This window comes from Hippocampus zosterae, chromosome 5, assembly GCF_025434085.1.
Source record: "Hippocampus zosterae strain Florida chromosome 5, ASM2543408v3, whole genome shotgun sequence".
Lineage (NCBI taxonomy): Eukaryota > Metazoa > Chordata > Actinopteri > Syngnathiformes > Syngnathidae > Hippocampus > Hippocampus zosterae.
Genome location: NC_067455.1, coordinates 18,960,801 through 18,984,777, shown reverse-complemented (window position 1 = coordinate 18,984,777; position 23,977 = coordinate 18,960,801). Strand labels below are relative to the sequence as shown.

Genomic DNA, 23,977 nt, shown 5'->3' with positions numbered 1-23,977 from the left:
AACCACAGACACAAACAATACATACTCTGGAACACAGTAACAAGACTATCAAACAAAGAACAAAAAGCACCAGAAAACACCACAATACAGTTCGGACAACACACGGCAATATCCAACAAACAGAAAGCACGAGCATTCAACAAACAATTCACCAACATAATACAACACAAAACCAACAGAACATACAGACAACTACAACGCAAAATACGAAAACTCAACACCACGCCCATAACCATCACAGAACAACAAGTCAAACAAGCACTACAACGCTCCAAAAACAACAACTCCACAGGCCCAGACAACATAAACATCAGACATCTGAAACACCTAGGCCCCAAAGCAATAACACTACTCACACACACTTACAACACATCACTCAACACCAACACCATCCCCGCAATATGGAAGACTGCAAAAATAATCCCAATACCAAAACCCAACAAAAACCACGCACTCGGCCCATCCTACAGACCAATAGCACTACTCAGCCCAATAGCCAAAACAATGGAAAAGGTAATACTACCCTTCATTACCAACAACACTCAACTACCCTCTCACCAACACGGCTTCCGAAAACAACACTCCACAACCACAGCACTACACCACATACACAACATCATAGCCACAGGTTTCAATCAACAAAAACCACCACAACGAACAGTTGCCGTAGCCCTAGACATGTCCAAAGCCTTTGACACGGTAAACCTACACACACTCACAAACAAACTCAACAACACTAACACCCCAAACATCATCATCAAATACATCTTCAACTACATAAGGGGACGCAGACAATACACTCAATACCGGGGGGAAACATCAGAACATAGAAACACGAAAACGGGGGTACCACAGGGGGGAGTACTTTCACCAACACTATTCAACATATACATGGCAGACTTACCACAACCACCTCCAAATGTACACACAGTTACATATGCAGACGACATCACCATTCTATCCACACATGTCAAACCACAACAGGCACAACAACAAGTACAAAAATATCTCCACGACATATACAACTGGACAAAACGGAACCAACTCACACTCAACGCAGACAAAACCACCACCACTCTGTTCACACCGGATCCGGCAGAATACAGCAACAGGCTCACTTTACAAATAGATAACACCACCCTACCCACAGTCCGCGAACCCAAAATACTGGGATTAACATGGGACCCCAAACTCACCTTCTCAAAACACACACAACACACTCTAACCCGCGCCAAGCAATCAAACAAAATACTTAAAGCCTTAACAACCACTCACTGGGGAAAATCCAAAGAAACTATACTCACCACATACAAAGCAACCACACTCACACGCCTCGAATACGCAAACACTATATGGTCACCAACACTATCGGACACAAACAAGACAAAACTCCAGACCACACAGAACACGGCACTCAGAATAGCAACAGGATGCACACAAGACATACAACACTTGCATGAGGAAACAAAAACTCTCCCACTGAACACCCATCTAAAACTACACGCATCGCAAATCAGACAAAAAGCCCAACACCCAACCCACCCACTACACCCACTCACTCAACAACCACCACCACCCAGACAAAAGAAACAAACAATCTTCCACAACAACAACTACACACACAACAAAGACACAGCACCACAGGACACCAACAACGACACCATAAAATAGAAGATGAAAGACATACACACCCACTTTGTACAAACACACTTGGACACCAGACAACACAACAAAGTAATACATGCACCAGCACCAGAAATAGACCCATCAGAGCAAGACCTACCACACAGAACCAGACAACTCCTAGCACAACTCCGAACCAACAAATCACCAGCCCTCCACTCCTACCTACACAACATTACACCGGACACACACCCAACACCACTCTGTGCGCTATGCGGCACGCAAGTGCACGACACACAACACCTGTTCACCTGCACAAACATACCCACCACACTGACTCCGGAGGACCTCTGGCGAAACCCAAGCAGAGTGGCGGCCCTGCTCGCCCGCTGGGCGGAGGAGGGGGGTCTGGGGATCCGGGAGACGGAGTGAGGGCCCGGTCCCCCAATGTCGGGGCACGGGTGGGGTCGACAACAACAACAACAACAACAACAACAATGCATAAGCAAAATTGCACAAATTTTCACTTGAAAGAATAGTGAACAATCTTGGGATTTTTTTGATGTTAAAATTTCAAATAGTGTGTAAATTGATTACACTTCATCTTCAGCATGTTTAGTGCCACTTTTGTAAGTGGTCCCGGCCACGCCCCTTCCGCTTTTTTCATCACAACCCACTCTCATCCCTGAAAGAAGGGTTTTCAATGCATGATTCCAACTTTTTGGCATTAGTTTGAAGTTTTAAAAAAATGGATGTCGTTTTGTATGCCATCAACCCACTTCCTGTCCCAGACTGAACAAATGGTGAATGAATGCATCTGTTCCATGACCCTGCTATTAAGTCATCACTAGTTTCTCAAATCAATTCCCCCATTGAAATGAAGAGGAAAGCCGTTGATCAAAACAAAACCAATGTCTTAGTATATTAAAATATAAAAACATAATAAAAATGCATGCGAAGATATACATGTGTATATTTTATGGAGTGAAATTAAGTCAGAAGTCCTACACACATTATACTGCAATTTTGTGTTGTGATTTTAAACCATGAAGCTCACACTCCTCTTCTCACTGTGGACAGCAGCTACCACAGCAAGTGGCTGTCTCTTTCTTGAGCTGAGGTTACTAACGTTCCAAAAATATCTGCTTCTTAACAGCACAATCACTTGCACTTTTCACTTCCTTGGGAGCCACAGTGAGTCCATCTTAAATATGTGCTGTGTTATGATGTGTACGCTCTGTGTGAGAAAGCACAAGTAAGCATTCGGAAAGCTCACGAAGAAGGCTTGTTTGTGAACCCAAGCAGAAACTGAAAAATGCTTGTGACCCACTTTGTTGGTGAACCAACGTTCCACTAATGCCCAGCTCACACAAACCTTTTTTTTGGGGGGGGTGGGGTGTAAATTTGTTGTGTGTGTTGGACACTGACCAGACACTGCCCCGATCATGGCATGCTTCCGCCATGACCAAGCTCCGACGGAACAGGTCGTTGAGCAGCTGGGACAAAAAGAAAAGAACCAACTGGGTCATGGACATCCAGGAGCGTGCACCCCTGGTTCAGTGTGTCGCATATGATTTAGCTTGCAATCAGTATTTTCATTTATTTACATGCATGTTCGTTTATTAATTTGGGGATGAAAATACAGTATTTTATTTTAACATGCCTGCAATATGCTTTAATATTTGAGTACATATATATTTTCTATCGTGCAAATGTATTTGTTCCTGTTTTAATTGCTTTGGTATAGCACATTTGTTATGCTCACGAGGTAGAAGAGAAAGAGGTGTAATAGTGAGACCGTTGATGTATGAAGAAGTTCTACTAAACTCAACACTGTGCTGGTGTTTTGGTTCACTTTTTCAAGGAAGAAACCAGAAAATTACGTCACAACTAAAAGATAACTGTAATCCGTATAAACTGTATACGACAACCTCCAACACTGGTGAGAACAACTTTTAAGAGCTAGGCCTATACACTGGAGTGCAACAGCAGACTAAAAAAACATTTGCAGGGACGGATGGAAGGGTAGTTTACAAGGGTGGGATTATGTATGATGTGCATCAGCACCAAGACAAATGAATGCAACTTCTGATGTTGTCTTTGACGAGTGCATGGCGCATACTCTATACTCGCAAAAAGTTGAGGTTGCACTCCATTTCATTTGTTGTTGTACGATTGCAGGAAAAGGTCAATTAAAAAATGCCTTCATTTTGCAAATGTCACTTTGACATCTTCAGGCACTCTACTGTCGCTCCCCATAATTACAGAACAAAGCATTACTCTGCAACCCTCTTGCTGATGCTATAGAATATTTGGGAAATGGTGGTCATCTAAGAACCATCCAAAACTTCATCCCTGTGGTCCATCCAAAGTTGCACAGCATTGGATTCTTAATTCCATGCTTTTCACCAGAATCCGACAACTTTATCACACAAGGGGCATTTCATGTGTAGCTTCCAGTGTACCTTCATACTCTAGTTGTGGTTCAGTCCATGAATGAATAGTACATATATATATATATTCAATGAGACTCACCTAGGAAACAAATGATTAAGTCTGTCTGAGATTGCAATCAATGATCTATACGGACAGGTGAAACAACATAGGCAGAAACCTCTCCAAACAATCAGAAGTACTTTAATCGTATATGCATAATAATTTGGAGCATACTGTTGTCACCAAATGTGCGTTCATATTGACAGATGACAATCTTCTGCAAATGATTTCATATGATTTATTCCCAGGCCCAAGTCGTCCTTCAGGGGAAATCGAGGAGTGTGATCATTCGGGAACTCCAGAGAACCAACCTGGATGTCAACCTGGCCGTGAACAACCTGCTTAGCAGAGATGATGAAGATGGAGATGATGGAGATGACACAGCCAGCGAGTCCTACCTCCCAGGAGGTATGTCATTTAACCAGAAACCTTTCAGATGGGCACAAAAAATTGTTTTATTTCTGCTTGTGTCTGCTTTTTGTCCCTTGGAAACAACTTATTTCACCCATGCTTTCAGAAATGTGAATTTTATGTACAGTATTTCACCGGATTTGACTTTTTCGGATCAAATCAACTATTCTTGAGTTAAGCGTAAATTCGTTGAGATTTATTTTTGGGGAGGAGGGTGGCATGGCTCTTGGTGTTGAGAGATCCCCACCCCCACGCTTTCCACAAGCGATTAGAGTGGGAAGAGATTTACAACCAGTAGAAGGTGTTGGTGTTTGTTTTTTTTTGTGCTTTTCCAAGTGTGCCCATGAGAGGTATTGCCATTAAATGTGTAGTGTTCATTTATTGGTTCAGTTAAATTCTGCTGCTGCTCCCAATGGATGTGTGCGAATATTAGCATTAGTTGGCACAAAATTGGCCAAGTGTATATTGTCATTCGTGCCTGTTTATCTCAGTTAGTGCACCTTATATCTGTTTGGTGTATTAGATAGGCACATTAGCATCCAAGTTGGAAAGACCTCCACCCTTCCCGTAGGCGAGTATGTTTTCCCCAACTATTTTCTGACCCTGAATATTACATGTAGAGAAATCGGGGATGAAGTCTTGATAATTGCATTGCTGTGTCAGTGACATTCTGAGAATGGTGACGGTGTTTGTGAAAATGATTTTACCTTTCTGCCTTTCTCCAAGCAGAGGACTTGATGTCCTTGTTGGATGCAGACATTCACTCAGCCCATCCCAGTGTGATTATTGATGCAGATGCTATGTTCTCTGAGGACATAAGTTACTACGGATACCCCTCTTTCCGGCGATCCTCTCTGTCCCGCCTAGGATCATCCAGAGGTAACTCTCATGCATTTGCATCATCTTAACACAGGATCGGTGTTGGAAAATCAACAATGAGAACCCCCACCCCCCCAAAACCTCCCCCACAAAGTTCAGTTTATATTAAAATGACATATCTCCATATATTAGCGATAAACCTTGCCCAAATGTGCCTTAAAAGTCACATATGTCCATCCGTGAGTTTGGTGGGCTGGGGGGAAAAAAGAGCACCAAATGGCAATCTCTGGTGCTCATTTGAGGACCACACCACAATTTTTACAGGTACTGCTGGCTATAATACTGGGCAAACTGAAGTCTGTTCTATCTCCTGGCCCCCTCTTTTTGTTTTTTTCCCTCCACATCTGAGCATGCGTTATACAGTCAACTGATCTAATACTATATATTGTTACAGAATAAATACTGAAACATGTTTTTCTATTATAGAACAAGTAATGAATGATGCTGCCTGCAAGCTGGAATCAAAATTTCAAATGGAGTCATAACAATTAGAATATTTCCTAAAAATACTGTGATATACAGTAATCGTGAGTCCATATTGCGCATCCCCTAATGCAAAAGTAATGAAATGTCTTCAGATGAATTGTTTATTTTTAAATGGCCTGTGCCTAATTATCTTTCCTTTCGCCATTCATTTTTGTTTGTAATATGAATGTTTGGTTTTAAAAGCTACACGTGGTTGCTGTTACATGGTGCATGGCTGGAGTACAAAATATGAGCTCTCTGAGAAAGGCCCGCTATGCCCACCTGTCTTTAAAATAAATCTTAAGGTTATCAAGTTTATCCTTAAAAAAGGTGTCTAGTCCACTCGCTCTATTGCATGGTTTCTCTCACAATCCCCTTCCTTCTCTACAAGCATTTTAACATTGAAGAGCATATAAAATGACTGACCTGTCACTATAGACTTCCACCCAATCCTCAGCACTGTAATTTGTATTTCCAATAGTGATTATAAAGAATCTTACATAGTTCTCTATACTTAAAATATGTTGACGGGTCTTTCCCAGAGAGTGGCTTACTTCTATCCCACTGGTGTGACCTTATTGCATACCAGTTCTCCTTCTTCCCTTAGAGCGCGACTCTGAGCTGTTGCGTGAGCGCGAGTCTGTGTTGAGATTACGTGAGCGCCGGTGGCTGGACGGGGCGTCGTTCGATACAGAGAGAGGATCCACTAGCCGTGATGGAGAACCCTGCTTGGACAAGAAAAATATCCCAGTTCAGAGCCCTGTGTCCCTTGGAGAGGAGCTTCAATGGTGGCCTGACAAGGTAAGAGGATCACACGCAGGGTTGTCTTTAACATGCAATAGAGCAAGGTTCTGACCTCACAGAAACTTCTTCACAGAAACATCTATCTGTCTATCCATCCATCCATCCATCCATCCATCCATCCATCCATCCATCCATCCATCCATCCATCCATCCAATCATTTTAAAAATCTAATAAAATGAAGTAATTCAGGAAATATACGATAAAACGGAAAGAACTCCCATGTGGGTGAAGTACATATGCAAAGCATGTATGTGGAGTCCGTCCGAAATGAAATTGTTAGTTATTTAGTAGAGCTAAACATCTCTTTATTTTCGCGATAAGCAATGAAGATGAACACAAAGTTGAACCAAGCAACAACACTTTTGTGGGCCGAAGGCCCACTTTACCAGCCTTCCGCAGGAACTAGCTGATGAGCCGCCCGGAGGGCGGCGAACCACCACCTTACCAGCCTTCCGCAGGAACTAGCTGATGAGCCGCCCGGAGGGCGGCGAACCAGCTAGTATATCTATAATAATCTATAAATCTAATTCCTCCTCGGTACTTGACACTTGCTCCTCTGTTAGCCTCACATTAGATCAAACTGAGGAGTCGAGGAGAACAACAGAGAAACGAGGAGGGACTAAGGTTTTTAGAAATGTTTTATTAACTGTTAGGTTTAAGCAGAAAATCTTGAATCAACTCAAACTGCTTACTAATTGTACTTTATTTTTGCTAAAAAAACACCATAGCTCTTTGCCAAGCCTCATTATTCACTTTTTGGGAAACAAGTAGGAGTGTAACAAGATTGTATGTATCATCTGTGCTAACGCAGCTACGGCAATTTATGAAAAGGTTTGCATTTTTACTTTGAAGTAACTTTAACGTCCAAGATCCATCACGTACTGTGGTAAACTGTAGAATACAGGGTGTTTTTTCCCCCATTTTTGAGCGGTTTAAATCCATTGGTGTTCTTTCATCCTAGCTAGCTAGTTAGTACTAAGATAAGCTGTCACCTTCAATTAAAGGTCCAAATTTGCAAACTCCCTTCATCCTCTGCCATCAGAGGCCCAACAGTGAAGTAACAACAAAGATGAATGCCTAGATGGGATTTATTGACTGATTGCTTAACATTTAAATTTAATCAGCAGATAGGTGGCTGAATGTTCCAATACATTCGCAAATATTTCCAGGTAGGGTTGCCAAATTCAAGGTCATAAAATGCCACTTCTATTTGAAATGGTAACAATAACATTTCTGTGTACATGTTTGTGCTAACATTATTACTGTAAGAGTTTTTCTGCACATTGCGATCTCAAATGTTTCCTTCAGGATGGCGTGAAGTTTGTCAGCATTGGGGCCATGTTCTCAGAGTTGGTGGCGGTCAGCTCCAAAGGAGAACTTTATCAGTGGAAATGGAGTGAACCGGAGCCCTACAGGAATACCCAGGTCGGCAATTGAACATAATGGAGCTATAGTCTGAGCTATAGTCTAAACTGAGGCATGTGATGCACTTTTGCAGCCTGTTAACTATCGTAACTCACGCGTACCGTTTTAAAGTGCTTCCCTGGGCCCTCCTAGGTTCCTATTCTTTGCCCGTGCCCTTGGTGAATTGTACACGAAGCAAACTATGAATGAGAATAATGTCGATAAAAGCTGCAATTGCAGACTACTGAGCGCAAACAACTTCCGGTGACGTCATCACGCGCCACCATAAATTCAAGATTTACCTGCTTTATTTTATTTTTTAAATATTTATGTTGTGAAAAGGAGACTGATAGGATACCTATGGTGCAGCGTACAGTAACACAAAAAAATATTACTAACATGTACAAAGACACAAATGGTTGTTTTTTTTTTTCTCCTTGACACGCTTCGGGTCTACTTCGGACCTCTTTTATATCTACCGGTAGATCAGGATCGACGTAATTGTTAATTGGTTGCTACTTTGAGGATTTTCGTTTATCACAGGTGGTTTTGGTCCCCTTCACCTGCGATAAACGATGGATTACTGGATATTAATTTTCTTCAATTTGATTGTTCTTTTAAAAAGGTGTATGCATTCATGTGTGTCAAAAACTATTAACCCTGATCTCAACCGCCACTATACGACCAAAAATGTAAATTAAGTAAATAAGTAAATTTGACAGTTCTTACCTTTTCCTTTTTTTTAATACAACAACATTCTTGATTCAATGATTACAGTTACCGATTTGATCACAGGGGATAAATTACTGAAATGCTTTGAACACATCTAAACTTAAAACACACAAATATCATATAGCTTCGCTTTAAGGTAAAGTTGAACAGTTCTCCAAATACTATCCCAAGTTTTCTTCAATCTGCTTGTCACACTTATTGTAAACTTGGCACAAAAGGAGAAAATTAAACATTGTATATCTAAACACCAAAATGCTTAACCAAACCCCATATGATGAAAATCTGCAGCCTTAATGCCCTTGAAAAAGATTGGTTTTTTTTCTGAATAATGCATTGTACAGTACTTGTTTGAAGGTAATTGCTGAACACATGCCAAGACTGAGAACTGTCATATTCGGTTGTTAAATTGTTTTTCACAAATTCAGGTATTAAAAGAAATTAAAGCATATTAAAATTCTACACAATGTGACTTTTTAAGCATCATAAAGAGCTATTGTCTCACTGTGGTCATTTGTCCCATCAGAATCCTTCTATTCATCATCCACGTGTTTCTTTCCTGGGGCTGGCCAACGAGAGGATCACCTTATTGTCAGCAAATAGTATCAGAGCCACTGTAGCAACAGAAACAAATAAGGTACACGTATAACCATTTACCATATGGACATAATGCGTGGTTTACGGTCTTCAATTACATCCTTATCACAGTTGCACATGGAGTATGTATTTCATAAATCCTTATTATTTTTTGTGTGTTGTATAGGTGGCAACTTGGGTTGACGACACACTAAGCACAGTAGCCGCTAAGCTTGAGCACAGTGCCCAAGCTTTCCCTGAACTTCAGGGGGAGCGAATGGTGTCCCTCTACTGCTGTGCACTCTACACTTGTGCACAGTTAGAAAATGGCCTCTACTGGTGGTACGAAGAATGGCTTTAAGTTTAATATACAATCACATTAAAGAACAAGTCAGCCCAAAACATTTTATTTACAAGAATGTTCTCTATGATCTAACTAGTCCAAACACTATTCAGGTTAATATGCTTGTGGAATACAAATTAAGACTAATTGACCCATTTTCAACCATTCAAGGAGTCTGACATTTTATGTAGCAACGTACCCTACTCTCGACTGAAAATAACAATTTTCAGTATCATATTGAGAATACCAAAATGTTCGACAGCTGCAACCCTAGATCCAATCAGTCCATAGTTCTACGAATAGTCGATCATTATGGTGCTAATTATTTGGGGATAAGCACATTTAGAGTCTAATGTGACACCCATAGCTGACCTTATTTCAAAACTGCCCTGTGATTTTTCTGATTATAATGGAATAAAAGATGCATAAATATTGGTGGTCTGTCATCTATTTGCAGGGGTGTGGTGCCTTTTAGTCAACGTAAGAAAATGCTTGAAAAGGCCAGAGCCAAGAATAAAAAGCCAAAGTCGAGTGCTGGCATTTCCTCAATACCCAACATCATAGTGGGAACCCAAGTAAGATTTTTGTATTTTTGTTGACTCGGCTGCAGCCGGAATAGAATCATATTAAATGCTTTTTCCTTATGCCAGAAAATTATTAGCCATCACTGCATTGAGGTGTACTTTTTTCGGTACAGTAAACCATGAAACCCAGTTCAGAAGGCAAGACCCACTTGCGTAGTTTGAGAACATGTTTGTTTTCTATTATTGTCACAATTCACGATCACATCGCATCCTTAATTATCTTCAGCCGTGTACCTGAGGTTATTACTTGGAACTCTCCGATTGATCATCAATTGCTGATAATCATCAGTCGATATTCGTGAAAACGTGAGTCATTGGTAACGCCAGTGAATCTGCTCAAAGCCTCTAAAGGCCGAGATTGATCACCTTATGTATTGCTTTGGTAAGGGACATATTTTCCCCCAAAATATTTCTCCACGATAAAAAGTCAATGTTATCTACCTTGAGCAAATAAGTATGGACATATTACTGTCTCTAAATTTCATTAACTCATTCACTTCCAATGACGTTTTTAAACGTCTTTTCAGACTTGGTCCAGAATTGGCTGGTACTGAATGAATTAAACATGTCGATTTCACACACAACAAAAGTTATAGTTCAACAGAAAAAAAGGAATTTATGAGAGATTGAAAGTTGAACTAGCTGTTGCTTATTTGCAATGGACGCGCATTGTTTTCGTCTTCTATGGGAATGAACGTCAGACAGCTTAGGGTGAACATTAGCATTACCATCTCGCTTTGTTGCGTTCAGCTGTTGGAAACCTTCGATGACTACAAAGAGTTTCCGAATGAATGGCAGTTGCAATCCGGACTTGTTTACGTTCAAGTAATATCAATGGTCAGTTTTATATTTATTTATTCACATATTTACAGTGTAGCAGAGCACCATATGACATCACCATATGTGTCAGATTTCTTCAAGGTTACGTAGGTGCCACCTAGTCTCCAGATATCGCGCCTACAGTTGAAAAGCTAAACGTTAGTCAAAGCACTCTTATTTTCTTTCTACAGTGTTTTATTGTACTTAATTAAGTTAATGATTTAATGATTCTTTTTATACTCGTACTCCAGTGGGATTGACAATGAGAATATGCGAACCCCTCAAAAGCTCAAATGAAATTTCATTCCATGTGGTAATTTGGTTTAATTCAAACTGAATACAAGGTGCTATGTAAATGTGAGTAGTGATTATCTTAATCAATATAGGACATTTGCAAACAGCTACTTTTACTTGGAGAAAATAACATTTCACCCTATTTTCTGACAGTAATTGAATTTTTCACAATTTGTAAGTGCATTTTCTGCCATGTCTATTTGAAGCTGTTGTTGAATAATAAAGGGATAGAAATTTAACAAATGTTTTTTAAAATTCAAATTTGTTCCTCAATTAAATTAAAACAACTCATTAATCAGCTATTAAAGACAAATCCATAGCTGTAGCTCTAAAATTTTACATTTTACACAGAATCCACACAACAAGTATCAGCCAATCACCACTCATGGATGATCGGTATCAGCAGCTTAAAACCTTGATCAGAACACCCCCAGTTATGCAACCATCATACTATAAAAGAGTTTTTTATTTAAATTTAATTCGATTTAATTTTATCGATAATTTTGTTCGCAATGGTGGATGTGCAAAAAATTGCGCAAACCACTGACCTGAAACTGAAGTGAGTGCTTTCTTTGGAAAACGGATTCAGGATGATTGTTGAATGTGGTTTTCTTGTATCATCATTAGGTATGCCTGAGGAATAACCCCCTGTACCACGCTGGGGCAGTGGCCTTTTCGGTTAATGCAGGCATTCCCAAAGTTGGTGTCTTATTGGAGTCTGTTTGGAACATGAATGACAGCTGCAGGTTTCAGCTGCGCTCGCCAGAGAGCCTGAAGAATATGGAGAAGACCACTAAAACCCAAGAAACCAAGTCAGTTCCATTTTTCATTCAACAACCTAATTTGTTTTTACCAGTCTATGCCTTTATAAAATAAATCAGCTGGATTGAATGAATCCAACTCTTATTTTTCCCATTAGGACGGAAAGCAAGCCAGAGTTGGTGAAGACGGAGATGGGCCCTCCACCTTCCCCAGCTTCTACATGCAGTGACACGTCCTCAATTGCTAGCAGTGCTTCACTGCCATACAGTACGTCTCTTCCTCTTGACCTACACTTTTCTCGAGCGGGGTCATGTTTTGAATTTTCTCCCTGGCTTCCCGCCTCATCATCAGTCTCACACTCACTGTGCTTTCATTAGCTGGATGACTTTGAAACAGATGGTACACAGGCTTTCTTCAGCATCGTGTTTTCCAAATGCACTTAGTGTTTTTGTTTTAAATTGTGCATGAACCATTTACAAATACCATTGCAAATAGTGGAACCCGCATTTCTTTTTTTATTTTTTTTGCTAATGACTGACACTATACCGATAAGTAATTATTAGTGCCTATATTAATCGTTACACCATAAATATAGAACCAACATTGCTTCCAAAACACTTTGACATTTCATACACTTACAAACATCATCAAACGTTGCCCTTCTTTGAAAAGTACAGCACAATAAATGTCTGGCGGTAGCGCGAAATGATTCAATAATATAAAAGATGAAGGGGAACACAGGTTTTGTGCCATAAAATAGTTTTCTTCATGGGAAACTAACGATCCTTTTTTTTCCTCCACACTGGAATATCTACATTGTATCTAATCAACATTACCAGTCAGTCATTGCATAATTACAAATGTCAGTGAAAAAATTCCCTCAATTAATTACGTTTTGTTGAAATTTGCTAACCTTTAGTATGGTTTAAACCTTGCAGAGCGAAGGCGCTCCACTCCAGCCCCCAAGGAGGAGGAAAAAGTTAATGAGGAGCAATGGCCTCTTCGAGAGGTGGTGTTTGTGGAGGATGTTAAAAATGTCCCTGTGGGAAAGGTCAGTAACTTCATGTTATGATGTTGTGAATGTTTGGACATGCAGTGTGCATCTGCAAGTTCTCCACACCACTTCACACTTTCCACATTTTATCTTAGAGCATTATTCCAAAATGGATAAAACACATTTTTGTCTCTAAATTCTACACAGAAGTACCTCATAATGTAAATGTGGAGGTATTTTGAAATATTTTTGCAAACATACAGTATATAAAATATATGAAAAAATGCAAGAAATCATGTGCATACAGTAAGTATTCACACCCTTGTCACGAAGCTTAAAATTGAGCTCAGGTCCTTTTTGGGGTCTTCTAAAAAAGTGATGATTTTCAAAGTACACTATGATGATTCTGCCCGACACAAGCAGTATAGTTAACTACACCGCCCCATCGCGGGGTTGTGATACAGACTACAACCATTTTAAATAAAATCCACAATTTTAAATTACTCAATTGAAACTTTCCCAAAACATGCTCGTAGCATGTATAGTACTTATTTTTAAGGGTTTTAAGCACACTGAAACCAATAGAAAATTATTTTAAAAGATACAATACACTGTATTATTTGGATTATTTCAAATCACCATTCCCTAATTGTGTTGATGGCTGTGAACGAGTCTGGTTTTGAAACTTTCTGTTCTAACTGCGGACATTTTTTTTTAAAGTTTGAAATAGATTACGTTAACGAGAATCCCGTGTTGCATTGTGACCAAAGGTAGAATCCTGATCGTATATGGTGCAGTTTTCATGCTGTAAACATTAAATCCTTGTTGTGGTGGTGGACGCCGCTTGCCAAACCTGCGATACATTGCACATTGGTTGCCATGGCTATTACTAGTTATTCCTCTTCTTTCATTTGTTCTACTTTTTTTTTGTGGTTGGCAAATACTTTTGGTACATTACGCCACGTGCTTTAACAGAGACCGGTTGTACAGCAACTGGAGGAGAGACCACTAGTTAGAATTGCAACTAGCTCGACAATGCTTTGTTGTTGTCTCTCTGTCTCTCTGTCTCTCTGTCTCTGTCTCTGTCTCTGTCTCTCTGTTTCTCTCTGTCTCTCTGTTTCTCTCTGTCTCTGTCTCTCTGTCTCTGTCTCTCTGTCTCTCTATCTCGCTGTCTCTATTCCATTTTGTAAATGTCTGTAACATAATGTGGAAGAATTACACAAGTGTAGTTTGAATACTCTTCATAATGCACTGTAAAGTCAAGCACCTTATGAGATACTTGTCTGTGGGTTATCCATGTTTGTATACAATGAAAGCTCATTTTAACAAATTCTCATTTTCACCTGGTGCCTAGGTGCTGAAAGTGGATGGTGCTTATGTTGCAGTTAAGTTTCCAGGGGCAGCGAGCAGCGTGAGCAACCAGAGCACCACTGCCCCCCCAGACTCTGACCCATCTTCACTGCTTCAGGACTGTAGGCTTCTGAGAATAGATGAACTGCAGGTCAGAACAACAACAATGAAAAGAATCAGATTCTTCATTCTCCTGATGTTTACTCATGTATCTCATTCAAAATCAATACAAGTACATGTTTATTTGTTTTGTCTTGGCAGGTGGTCAAAACTGGGGGAACTCCAAAGGTTCCCGACTGCTTTCAGCGCACACCCAAAAAGCTCTGTATTCCAGAAAAGGCAGAGATCCTGGCTGTTAATGTTGATTCCAAAGGTTTGCCAGTTGTACCTGTTTTTACCATGTAATTCAATTTGTTTGTACAATATGCTTGTTAAATGCAACAGAGAAATCGCCTTGCAATAAAACATATCGCCATCTTCCAGGAGTCCATGCAGTACTGAAAACTGGTAACTGGGTTAGGTACTGTATCTTTGATTTGGCCACTGGCAAAGCTGAGCAGGAGAATAACTTCCCAACAAGCAACATGGCTTTTCTTGGACAGAATGAGCGAAACGTGGCCATATTTACTGCAGGACAGGTGAGATGGTGTACTGAATCGATGACATGCCTTTTTAAAATTGAGCATATGGCATATTTTGAGAATTTAAAATCATTCTTCCTGCAGGAATCTCCCATCATTCTTCGAGATGGAAATGGCACAATTTACCCAATGGCAAAAGACTGCATGGGTGGAATTCGAGATCCTGATTGGCTAGATCTGCCACCAATAAATAGTCTGGGAATGGGGGTACACTCTCTTGCCAATCTCCCCTCTAACTCCACCATTAAAAAGAAAGCTGCTATTATCATTATGGCTGTTGAGGTAAATTGTATTAAGTTTTCTTAGCAGCTAACTGTACTTTTGATCTCATTTAAGAATTCTGCCATCATGTGATACACTTCTCCCTATCTTATTTAGAAACAGACGCTGATGCAGCATGTTTTGCGTTGTGACTATGAAGCGTGTCGACAGTATCTGGTGAACCTTGAACAAGCCTTACTATTGGATCAGGGAAATCATGCCCTCGGTGCACTTCTTGGCCACCGTTGTGATGGAAACCGCAACATTCTGCATGCTGCTGTATCTGTATGCTTCCCTGTTAGTAACAAGGAAACCAAAGAGGAGGAGGGTAAGTCTGGTGTGTTATGCATGCATCGACTTTTATACCCTGCATCAATGTTTCCACTTGAATTTGACTCATTGCTATTCACATTTTTGGCATTGCGTCTTCCAATCAGCCAATTTACAGATTTTGACCCACCCATCTGGTTCTGTTGCCATACTCCAATTCTCTGTGGAGCAGCAAAATGTCCGACCAACAAATCAATCTATATATATATTGCGCGTCGTCCCGCACGCGGTCTGTCCTTCCGTCTGTCCCTTTTCAAAACGTACCTACTTCACCGCGCCGCCACTGCGCCGCTCAGGCAGTGGCTCACTACGATCGCGCGGGCATCTTAGCGATAAAATGTTGTCTACCCACAAGCATTGCAATGAAATTGTTAGTTATTTAGTAGAGCTAAACATCTCTTTATTTTCGCGATAAGCAATGAAGATGAACAAAAAATTGAACCGAGCAACAACACTTTTGTGGGCCGAAGGCCCACCTTACCAGCCTTCCGCAGGAACTAGCTGATGAGCCGCCCGGAGGGCGGCGAACCAGCTAGTCATCTATACACGTTCATGTGCATCCGAGAGGATGGATATAAGCTGGTGGTGGATGAGAATTGCGGTTAGTTTGCGTTAGCTATTCCTCTCGCACTTCATCCTAAATGGGAATTAAACCCATGATGTCAAATCATTCTTTTATTTGAAATGAGCATGTAGTCGTTATCAGCAACTTCTTAAATCCAAAAAGGGTTTACTCTTTTAAAAAAAAGGAAACATTGCATCTTTTGCTTATGGAGATCACCATTTTGGTCATCAATCGTGAGAGTGTCATGTAAGATATTTCTGGCTTACCTAACTTTATTTACTGTAGTAACCACAACAAACTACATATCACTGTTTGCTAGACTCCTTGCGTCTTCAAAGTCAGTAAATTTGAGGCATTTAAAACATGAACTGTACACGGTACAGAATGCAATATAAAGTATATCATATGTGTATAATATAAAGTAATCATATATGCAACTACATATTCCTGTATGCTGCAAAAGGTGGCTGTGCTATTTAAAATTGGGTGAGTGGTGGTGAGTCCAGGTTTTCAGGTGCGTGTATTCAATAGCCTGACAGCAGTGGACAGGAACAAGCAGCGGTACCTCTCCTCGCAGAGCGGGTGTATCAGTATGCACAATATAATCTTATACAAAGAGTTGTACTGAGTCGATTGTTAGAAAGGAATTTGCCTTACTGCGTGCGTACGCCACATGTACGCGTGCGTGCACACTTCTTCCTTGGTTCAGCTTCTTATTGTCTGCAGCCAGTAGACAATGAGTTTGATGACTTAGCTGCACTGAGTCATTCAGACTAATGCTTAATTTTCAGTAAGCTTTCTGCGATATCCAGCAGTATGACATGCAGGTCATTAAGTGTGTGTGTGTGTGTGTGTGTGTGGATTAGATTCGGCATTTTGGTGACAAAGATGGAATTTCGCTTCATGCTGCCGCTCGTGTTCTTTGATTGATATATATATACTTTATATTTTAATCTGCTCACACTTGCCAAGTGCATGTTTGAATGCTTCCTTTAACACAGGTTCACTACAAAAGACATGGCGGTTTAAAGTGATTTTCAAACTATCTTATTGGATGTGTGTGTTTGAAGCAAGTAGCCTGTTGTGGCATTTGGAAGCATTCATGATCAGAACATTTTCCAAGGATTTTTCTTCGCCCGCTGAGTCAGCATACCACTATTTGAATGGCCTACTTTCTTCTGCCTCGCATACTAATGTTGAATAGCCATTGTCATTTTTCAGAGGCTGAAAGGTCAGAGCGGAACACATTTGCCGAGCGCTTATCTGCTGTAGAGGCTATTGCAAATGCCATCTCTGTGGTCTCCAGCAACAGCTCAGGAAATAGGACCGGCTCCTCCAGTAGCAGAGGGTAAGTGCTACATCGGTTTAAGGAAGAAAAGGAAAGAATGCTTACAGTGCCATGAGGGTTTGCCCTCTTATGTTTAACATTGTGCAAAAAAATAAAAATAAAGATTAATCAAACAAATGTAAACATAAAATGCATTTTTTAAATGACTATTTCATTTAATAAGGGGTAGAGAGAAAATTCAAAACTACCTTCCCTGTGTCGGGGGGAAAAATAATTCCCCGCTAAACATTCCTGCTGGGGCAACTCTCAACAGCAGCAACTGAAATCACGGGTTTCCTATAACTGTCAATGAGTATTTTGGCTCTTTTTTCCTTTGAGATTTAATATTAAGATATCCTTTATTTGTTCCACACTGGGGAAATTTACAGCCTACAGCAGCGTATTTGGAGGGTAGAAAGAAGAAAAACAGTGTTTGCAAGCACAAAAATAAATGCAGATAAAGAGAGCTGTACACATTTCAATATAAGTGCAATATAAATATAGATATACCGTATTTTCACGACTATAAGGCGCCATTAAAAGTCTTAAATTTTCTCCAAAATGGACAGGACGCCTTATGGTGCGGAGCGTCCTTTATATGCGCTGAGTTCCAAAATCTGACTGACAGCCGATACGCTGTTTATATAGAGAAAAGGCGGAAGTGACTGTGGCCAGGCATGCAGGAAAGAAGTCGGCCAATCAGGGAAGGGTGGGCGTGTATATATACATATATGGAGAGGGAGAGAGAGGACAGGCAAGCTAGTCCGCCAATGGTGAAGGGTGGGCGTGTAAGTGGACGCCTCAAGCCAGTACCAACACTTGTATAGAGTGTGGCAATGTGCATTGTTGCAAAACAACTCCGGCTTTGGTTTCTAAGAACCCCTGAAAATAAATTTGACAAAAAGACACGCCTACGGAGCTCAGTTCAAACGTAAAGCCACCGGTTATGCTTTTGGCATGCGTGCCCATCTCACAGCAGCGGTGAAAAAAACAAGTCAAGCAAATGAACTCTGAGCTTGCCGTTATTCCCGGAGGGTTGACTAAAGAACTCCAACCGCTGGACATTGGCATCAACCGGGCGTTCAAAGTAAAGTTGCAAACGGCATGGGAACAATAGATGATCGGTGGCAAACACAACTTTACAAAGAGTGAGAGGCAGCCCTTGGCGAGGTACGGCACAATATGCAACAACGAGAGGGAACGCGGCGTTTTTGATGGATTACGGTACTTGCACAATTGTTAAATTCTTTCTACACACACACGCGCTGCCACCATGTTTCGCTCTGTTCTTTACTTTCAAATGTGGGAAAGCTTCACACGAGAGAAATGTTGACTTTGCTGTTGCTACTCCTTCTTTCCGCTCGGCAATGCATAGCAACTTACACTAGCATGTGATGCATTCAATGACAACTGAAATGTGCAGTCCTCTGCTTCTGATACAGAGGATGAGGACTTTGATGGATTTCTGGGTGATGATTGATCGATAAACGTGAGAACATTGTACGATGGCTAAATAAAATACACCCGAACTCAGTTCTGCTTTCGTTGCCTTTTTAAAAACGTGTTTTTATCTTATCTGTATGTCTTGGCATGCTACCGTATGCTTCAAGCTAACGTGTTAGAGTGCGCGCATGCATGCCGTATGTTTAAGCTGGCGTATGTTTTACCACTGTAAAACTGCGGCCAATAGTACGATGCGTCCTGTGTATGTGTAAAATACAGAAATGTCACCCATTAATGAGACTGCGGCCATTAGTACGATGCGTCGAATAGTCGTGAAAATACGGTATATTATATAACATTTATGCAACTGGTATAAGGTGGGTCTGCTATTTACAATTGTTACTGGTTTTTCACGTATTTTATTTTTTATTTAGCAGCCTGACAGCAGTCGATAGGAATGAGCGGCGGTATCTCGCCTTCTTGCGGCGCGGGTGTAACAGTCTCTGGCTGTTTACTTCAATGTAGCAATATTTGATGGTTTTTTAGCGTGATTTCTTGTAATAGTCGCTTTACTGGCCACAAGAAAAATCAGAAATCCTTCTTGTGATTCAGTAACTGAGTTTGATCAAAGTATATTATTTCAAAGTCCAAACGTAGATGGATTTCAAACACCGGATTCAATGTTTTTTGTATTTCATTCCAGTGAGACATTTGGCTATCTCCAAAATGCATAAAATTGATTGCATCCTTCTGTCCACATTGTCTCCAGCAAGACACGTTTGTATTTCTGTATCTTACTTGGTGCAGATTCCTAAAATATTGTAGGTATTTCCAGCAATATTCCTTCCAAATTGTTGAATTGGTTAAAGACCATTGGAAAGTCCAGATTTCTCCCCACAATTCCTTTGATAAAGTAAACGCTGCATCCTTCTCCCATTTGTTTTTAATGTGGTGAGTATTTTCATTCTGAGCAAAAAAGACACCATTGTATAGTTTTTATTTTTATCTGATTTGTTTGATGATAATAAATATTAAAGTGGGCAAATTGCAAAAAAAAAGAAAAAAAGTAAGAATTTATCAAATTAGGAAATGCTTTTTTGTGGCACTGTATTTGTAATGACTGTTTGAAACTTGGGTGATGTCAATTTATTTCCTGTTTTGGCTTCAGGCTTCGATTGAGAGAAATGATGCGACGCTCTCTCAGAGCAGCCGGCCTTGGCCGTCATGAGTCAGGCCCATCCTCCAGTGACCATCAGGACCCTGTCTCACCACCCATTGCCCCACCAAGTTGGGTCCCTGATCCTCCGCCCATAGACCCTGGTGAGTGTGTCTTAAAACATGGTTTTGTTTTCATGTAGTGATCTTTTACACCATGGGTGTCCAACGCATATGCACACATGCGTGCGCGCACCAACCCATTTGCATGCGCCCACATGTACACATACACGCGCAAGCCATCATGCGTATCCGCCCCAAACATGAATGAAAAATAAAGTAGGTACAAGCGTTTGTCAAGGGAAAATCACTGTCTATTTCGATCAGGCGCTGCATATTCCCATTCTTTGCCAGTGCCATTGGTGAATTGCAAATGAAACAAACTGAATGAGAATGATAATTTCGAAAAAATATTTTGCAACGGATCTGATCGCAAACAGCAATTGCAGACTGCTGACCGCTAACAACCGCTGGTGATGGTTACATGCCACCGTTCAAGGTGACCTGCTTTTTATATCTAATTGTATTTTTTAGATGCTTTTTTGTGAAGGTGAAACTGACGCTTAGGGTGCAGTGTACATTTACATATATAAAAATATATATCAATAACAGACATACATATGTTTCTTCCCCCACCCCCATTTCTTCCTACACCCCCGGAGATCGACTTGTTTGGCACCCCTGTTTTACACATTGATGTCTCTTTTTGATGCACTGCCGCCTGAGGGATTGAAGGTCACGGGCATTCAGTGTTGGTTTCCCGCTTATATTCAGTGATTATTTCCACATATCCTGACCTTTAGATCGGGGGTCGGCAACACGCGGCTCCAGAGCCATATGCGGAGTGGCTCCCCATAGCTTTATAAAAAATGTTTGAAAATGGAAAAGATTTTGATAGTAGGCTAATATAGCTCAAATAGATATAGATACATGTTGCAGCTCTGAAAATAATGCACCAAAACAAAAAAAATCAAGCGAGGAAATTACAAAATAAATTCTATGGGGCGTTTGTGAACGCACAACAAAGGAATGAATAACACAATTCTGAGACGGTCCAGTCTCCTACATACGTACAGCATGTGTTTCATTCATTGTAAGTTTTATAGAAGGCTTTTATTTTTTTTGCGGCTCCAGACATAATTGGTTTTTATTTATTTATTTTGTCCTATATGGCTCTTTCAACATTTTGGGTTGCCGACCCCTGCTTTTGATGATATTATGGACTGTCCCAAAATTCCTTGCAATTTTATGTTGGGGAACATTGTCCTTCAACTGTTTGGCTATTTTGTCAAGCAGTAGTTCACAAAGAAGTGAACCATGCCTCATCTTTGCGTGTGAATAATTCAGGGAAGCTTGGGAAGCCTTTTTTTTTTAAATACCAAATCATGGCACCCACCTGTTCCCAGTTAGCCAGTTCGGCTGTGGGATGTTCCAAACAGATGTCTGGTGAATATTCCTTTCTCAGTCTTTTTTGCTACCTGTTTGGCTTTTTTGAACCGTGCTGCAGCCTAAGTCTGTTATTGGTTATTTGCACCCCCCCCCTCAAAATAAACAAAATCTAGTTTATCACTTTGAATATTAAATATCTTGTCTTTGTAGTGTATTAAATCAAACATATGATGAACATGATTTGCAAATCATTCTATTTATTTTTCTTGAATATATTGTCCCAACTTCATTTGAATTGGGTTTGTACTTGAAATTCAGAAACCAATAAGAATCATACATACGATAAGAGGTACAATAGGTACAGTAAGAAGTAAATACAGTGCACTCCGCTTAATAGAACACCATTGGGCCGAAGTGCTTCTGTTCTACTAAGCGGGGTTTCTATTAACCGGAGACACTTTATTAGGTACACCTTCAGACACGTCGACGACCAAGTTATGCACGCAGAAACCCCCCTGCTGACGAGTTACAAGAGATATTTCGACTGTGGACGTCCATATCTTTAATCAAACAACAAAACAACAACTTTAATCAACTTCAGTCTAACATCTCAAATCACGAGAAAAAATTCGTTACTTTTGTCTGGAAACAGGAGTCCGTAATTTTGCGGTTGACTTCCCTCTCAATGCGCTGGAAAAGAGGGAAGTCCTGGAAACCGCGGGCGTACCTTCTGAGAATCCGGCAAAGCATCGTATCGTCTGAGTATGTCCTTCTTATCCGCAGGTGATAGCCCTCGTCTCTTGAATGAAGTTGAAGCGATTGTGACGTGCGTGTGTCTATGTGTGGAGTGAGCGTGCTACCTGTTACTGTATACGGCTAGAACTACCGCGTTTTCTCGCGATAGTGGTACAGTATCGCGATAGCTCCACTTCTCGCGATAGCTACACTTCGAAAACCACTAGTTTACAATGTTCATTGCTTACGGCATGTTCTATTAAGCGGAGATCTGTTCTACTAAGCGGAGTATCTTTATAGGAAATTGCATTAGGCAAATCGGTTCCAGAGCCTTTTGCTCTATTAAGCGGATTACTCTATTAACCGGTGTTCTATTAAGCGGAGTGCACTGTACTCCTCATCCAATCTGTTTTCTCCTTATGATCATTCCAGCACTATTCTGGTATAATATTTACTCTGAACATAGCATGACTTTACAGTGTACAAGAGCATGCAGTTCCATATTATTCTGCTCTTGGACATCAAGAGAATCAATCAAATCCATTCTGAATGATGTGAAATGTATTATTTTGGTTACTATGTAAACCATCTTGTCTCAACAGAGGGTGACATTGACTTCATTCTAGCACCACCTATGGGTTCACTAACAACAGCCTCCACTGGGACCAGCCAGACCCCGAGCACTTCAACCATACCAGGTCATTGAGTTGCTTCATGATGTAATAGAAATCCAGTGGAAGTGATTGTTTCATTGTTTTTGCCTCGGTCTTCGATAGTCAAGTCAACAGTATTTATAGAGCACTTTCAAACAGCCATCGCTGCATACAAAGTGCTGTACATGGAGCAATTTAACATGCACAATAAACAGTAAGACAAATCGGTAATAAAGGCGGTAGAAAGCACCAAATAGTAAAAACAAGAACAAAACTTAAGTCATGCTGAGTCGAATGCCGAAGAATACGAGTGAGTTTTGAGGAGGGATTTGAAGATGGGCAGCGAGGAGGCTTGCCGAATGTTCAGTGGAAGGTCATTCCAGAGAGAGGGACCAGCAACAGAAAAGGGTCGATCCCCTCTGAGCCTCAGTTTAGTTCTTGGTACTTCTAATAATATCTGGTCCACAGACCTGAGGCGCTGGGCAGGTGTGTAGGGGCGGATGAGCTCAGAGAGGTAAGGTGGCGCGAGATTATTCAGAGATTTGAAAACAAAGAGGAGGATCTTGAAAATAACTCTAAAATGAATGGGGAGCCAGTGAAGGGATGCCAGACTAGGAGTTATGTGCTCCCTCTTACGAGTACCAGTCAAGAGGCGAGCAGCGGCATTCTGGACCAGCTGAAGGCGCTTAATGGAGAACTGGCTGACTCCAAAGTAAAGGGCATTGCAGTAATCGAGCCGGGATGTGACAAAGGCATGAATTACTGTCTCAAAGTGTTCATGTGATAGATGTGATAGGGGCTCAATGGCCCTGACCCGTCACCAATATAGTTGAAAATGCAGGCAAAGAGTTTATGGATAAGTTTGACCAAACATATGATTGACT

At 40.7% G+C, this 23,977-nt stretch overlaps 1 protein-coding gene across 1 annotated transcript in view; it reads left to right on the top strand.

Moving 5' to 3' along the window:
* ubr5 (ubiquitin protein ligase E3 component n-recognin 5) overlaps positions 1 to 23,977 on the top strand; it is a 66,094-nt gene that overhangs the window by 17,951 nt on the left and 24,166 nt on the right. Inside the window, exons 7-24 of the mRNA XM_052064577.1 lie at positions 4,368 to 4,527; positions 5,257 to 5,409; positions 6,464 to 6,675; positions 7,988 to 8,104; positions 9,339 to 9,449; positions 9,576 to 9,730; positions 10,189 to 10,306; positions 12,056 to 12,240; positions 12,348 to 12,457; positions 13,129 to 13,241; positions 14,539 to 14,685; positions 14,796 to 14,907; positions 15,018 to 15,172; positions 15,260 to 15,457; positions 15,554 to 15,764; positions 17,553 to 17,679; positions 20,270 to 20,421; positions 23,043 to 23,138. Of these exons, the coding sequence (XP_051920537.1) occupies positions 4,368 to 4,527; positions 5,257 to 5,409; positions 6,464 to 6,675; positions 7,988 to 8,104; positions 9,339 to 9,449; positions 9,576 to 9,730; positions 10,189 to 10,306; positions 12,056 to 12,240; positions 12,348 to 12,457; positions 13,129 to 13,241; positions 14,539 to 14,685; positions 14,796 to 14,907; positions 15,018 to 15,172; positions 15,260 to 15,457; positions 15,554 to 15,764; positions 17,553 to 17,679; positions 20,270 to 20,421; positions 23,043 to 23,138 (2,632 nt within the window). The remainder of the gene's footprint in view (positions 1 to 4,367; positions 4,528 to 5,256; positions 5,410 to 6,463; positions 6,676 to 7,987; positions 8,105 to 9,338; positions 9,450 to 9,575; positions 9,731 to 10,188; positions 10,307 to 12,055; positions 12,241 to 12,347; positions 12,458 to 13,128; positions 13,242 to 14,538; positions 14,686 to 14,795; positions 14,908 to 15,017; positions 15,173 to 15,259; positions 15,458 to 15,553; positions 15,765 to 17,552; positions 17,680 to 20,269; positions 20,422 to 23,042; positions 23,139 to 23,977) is intronic.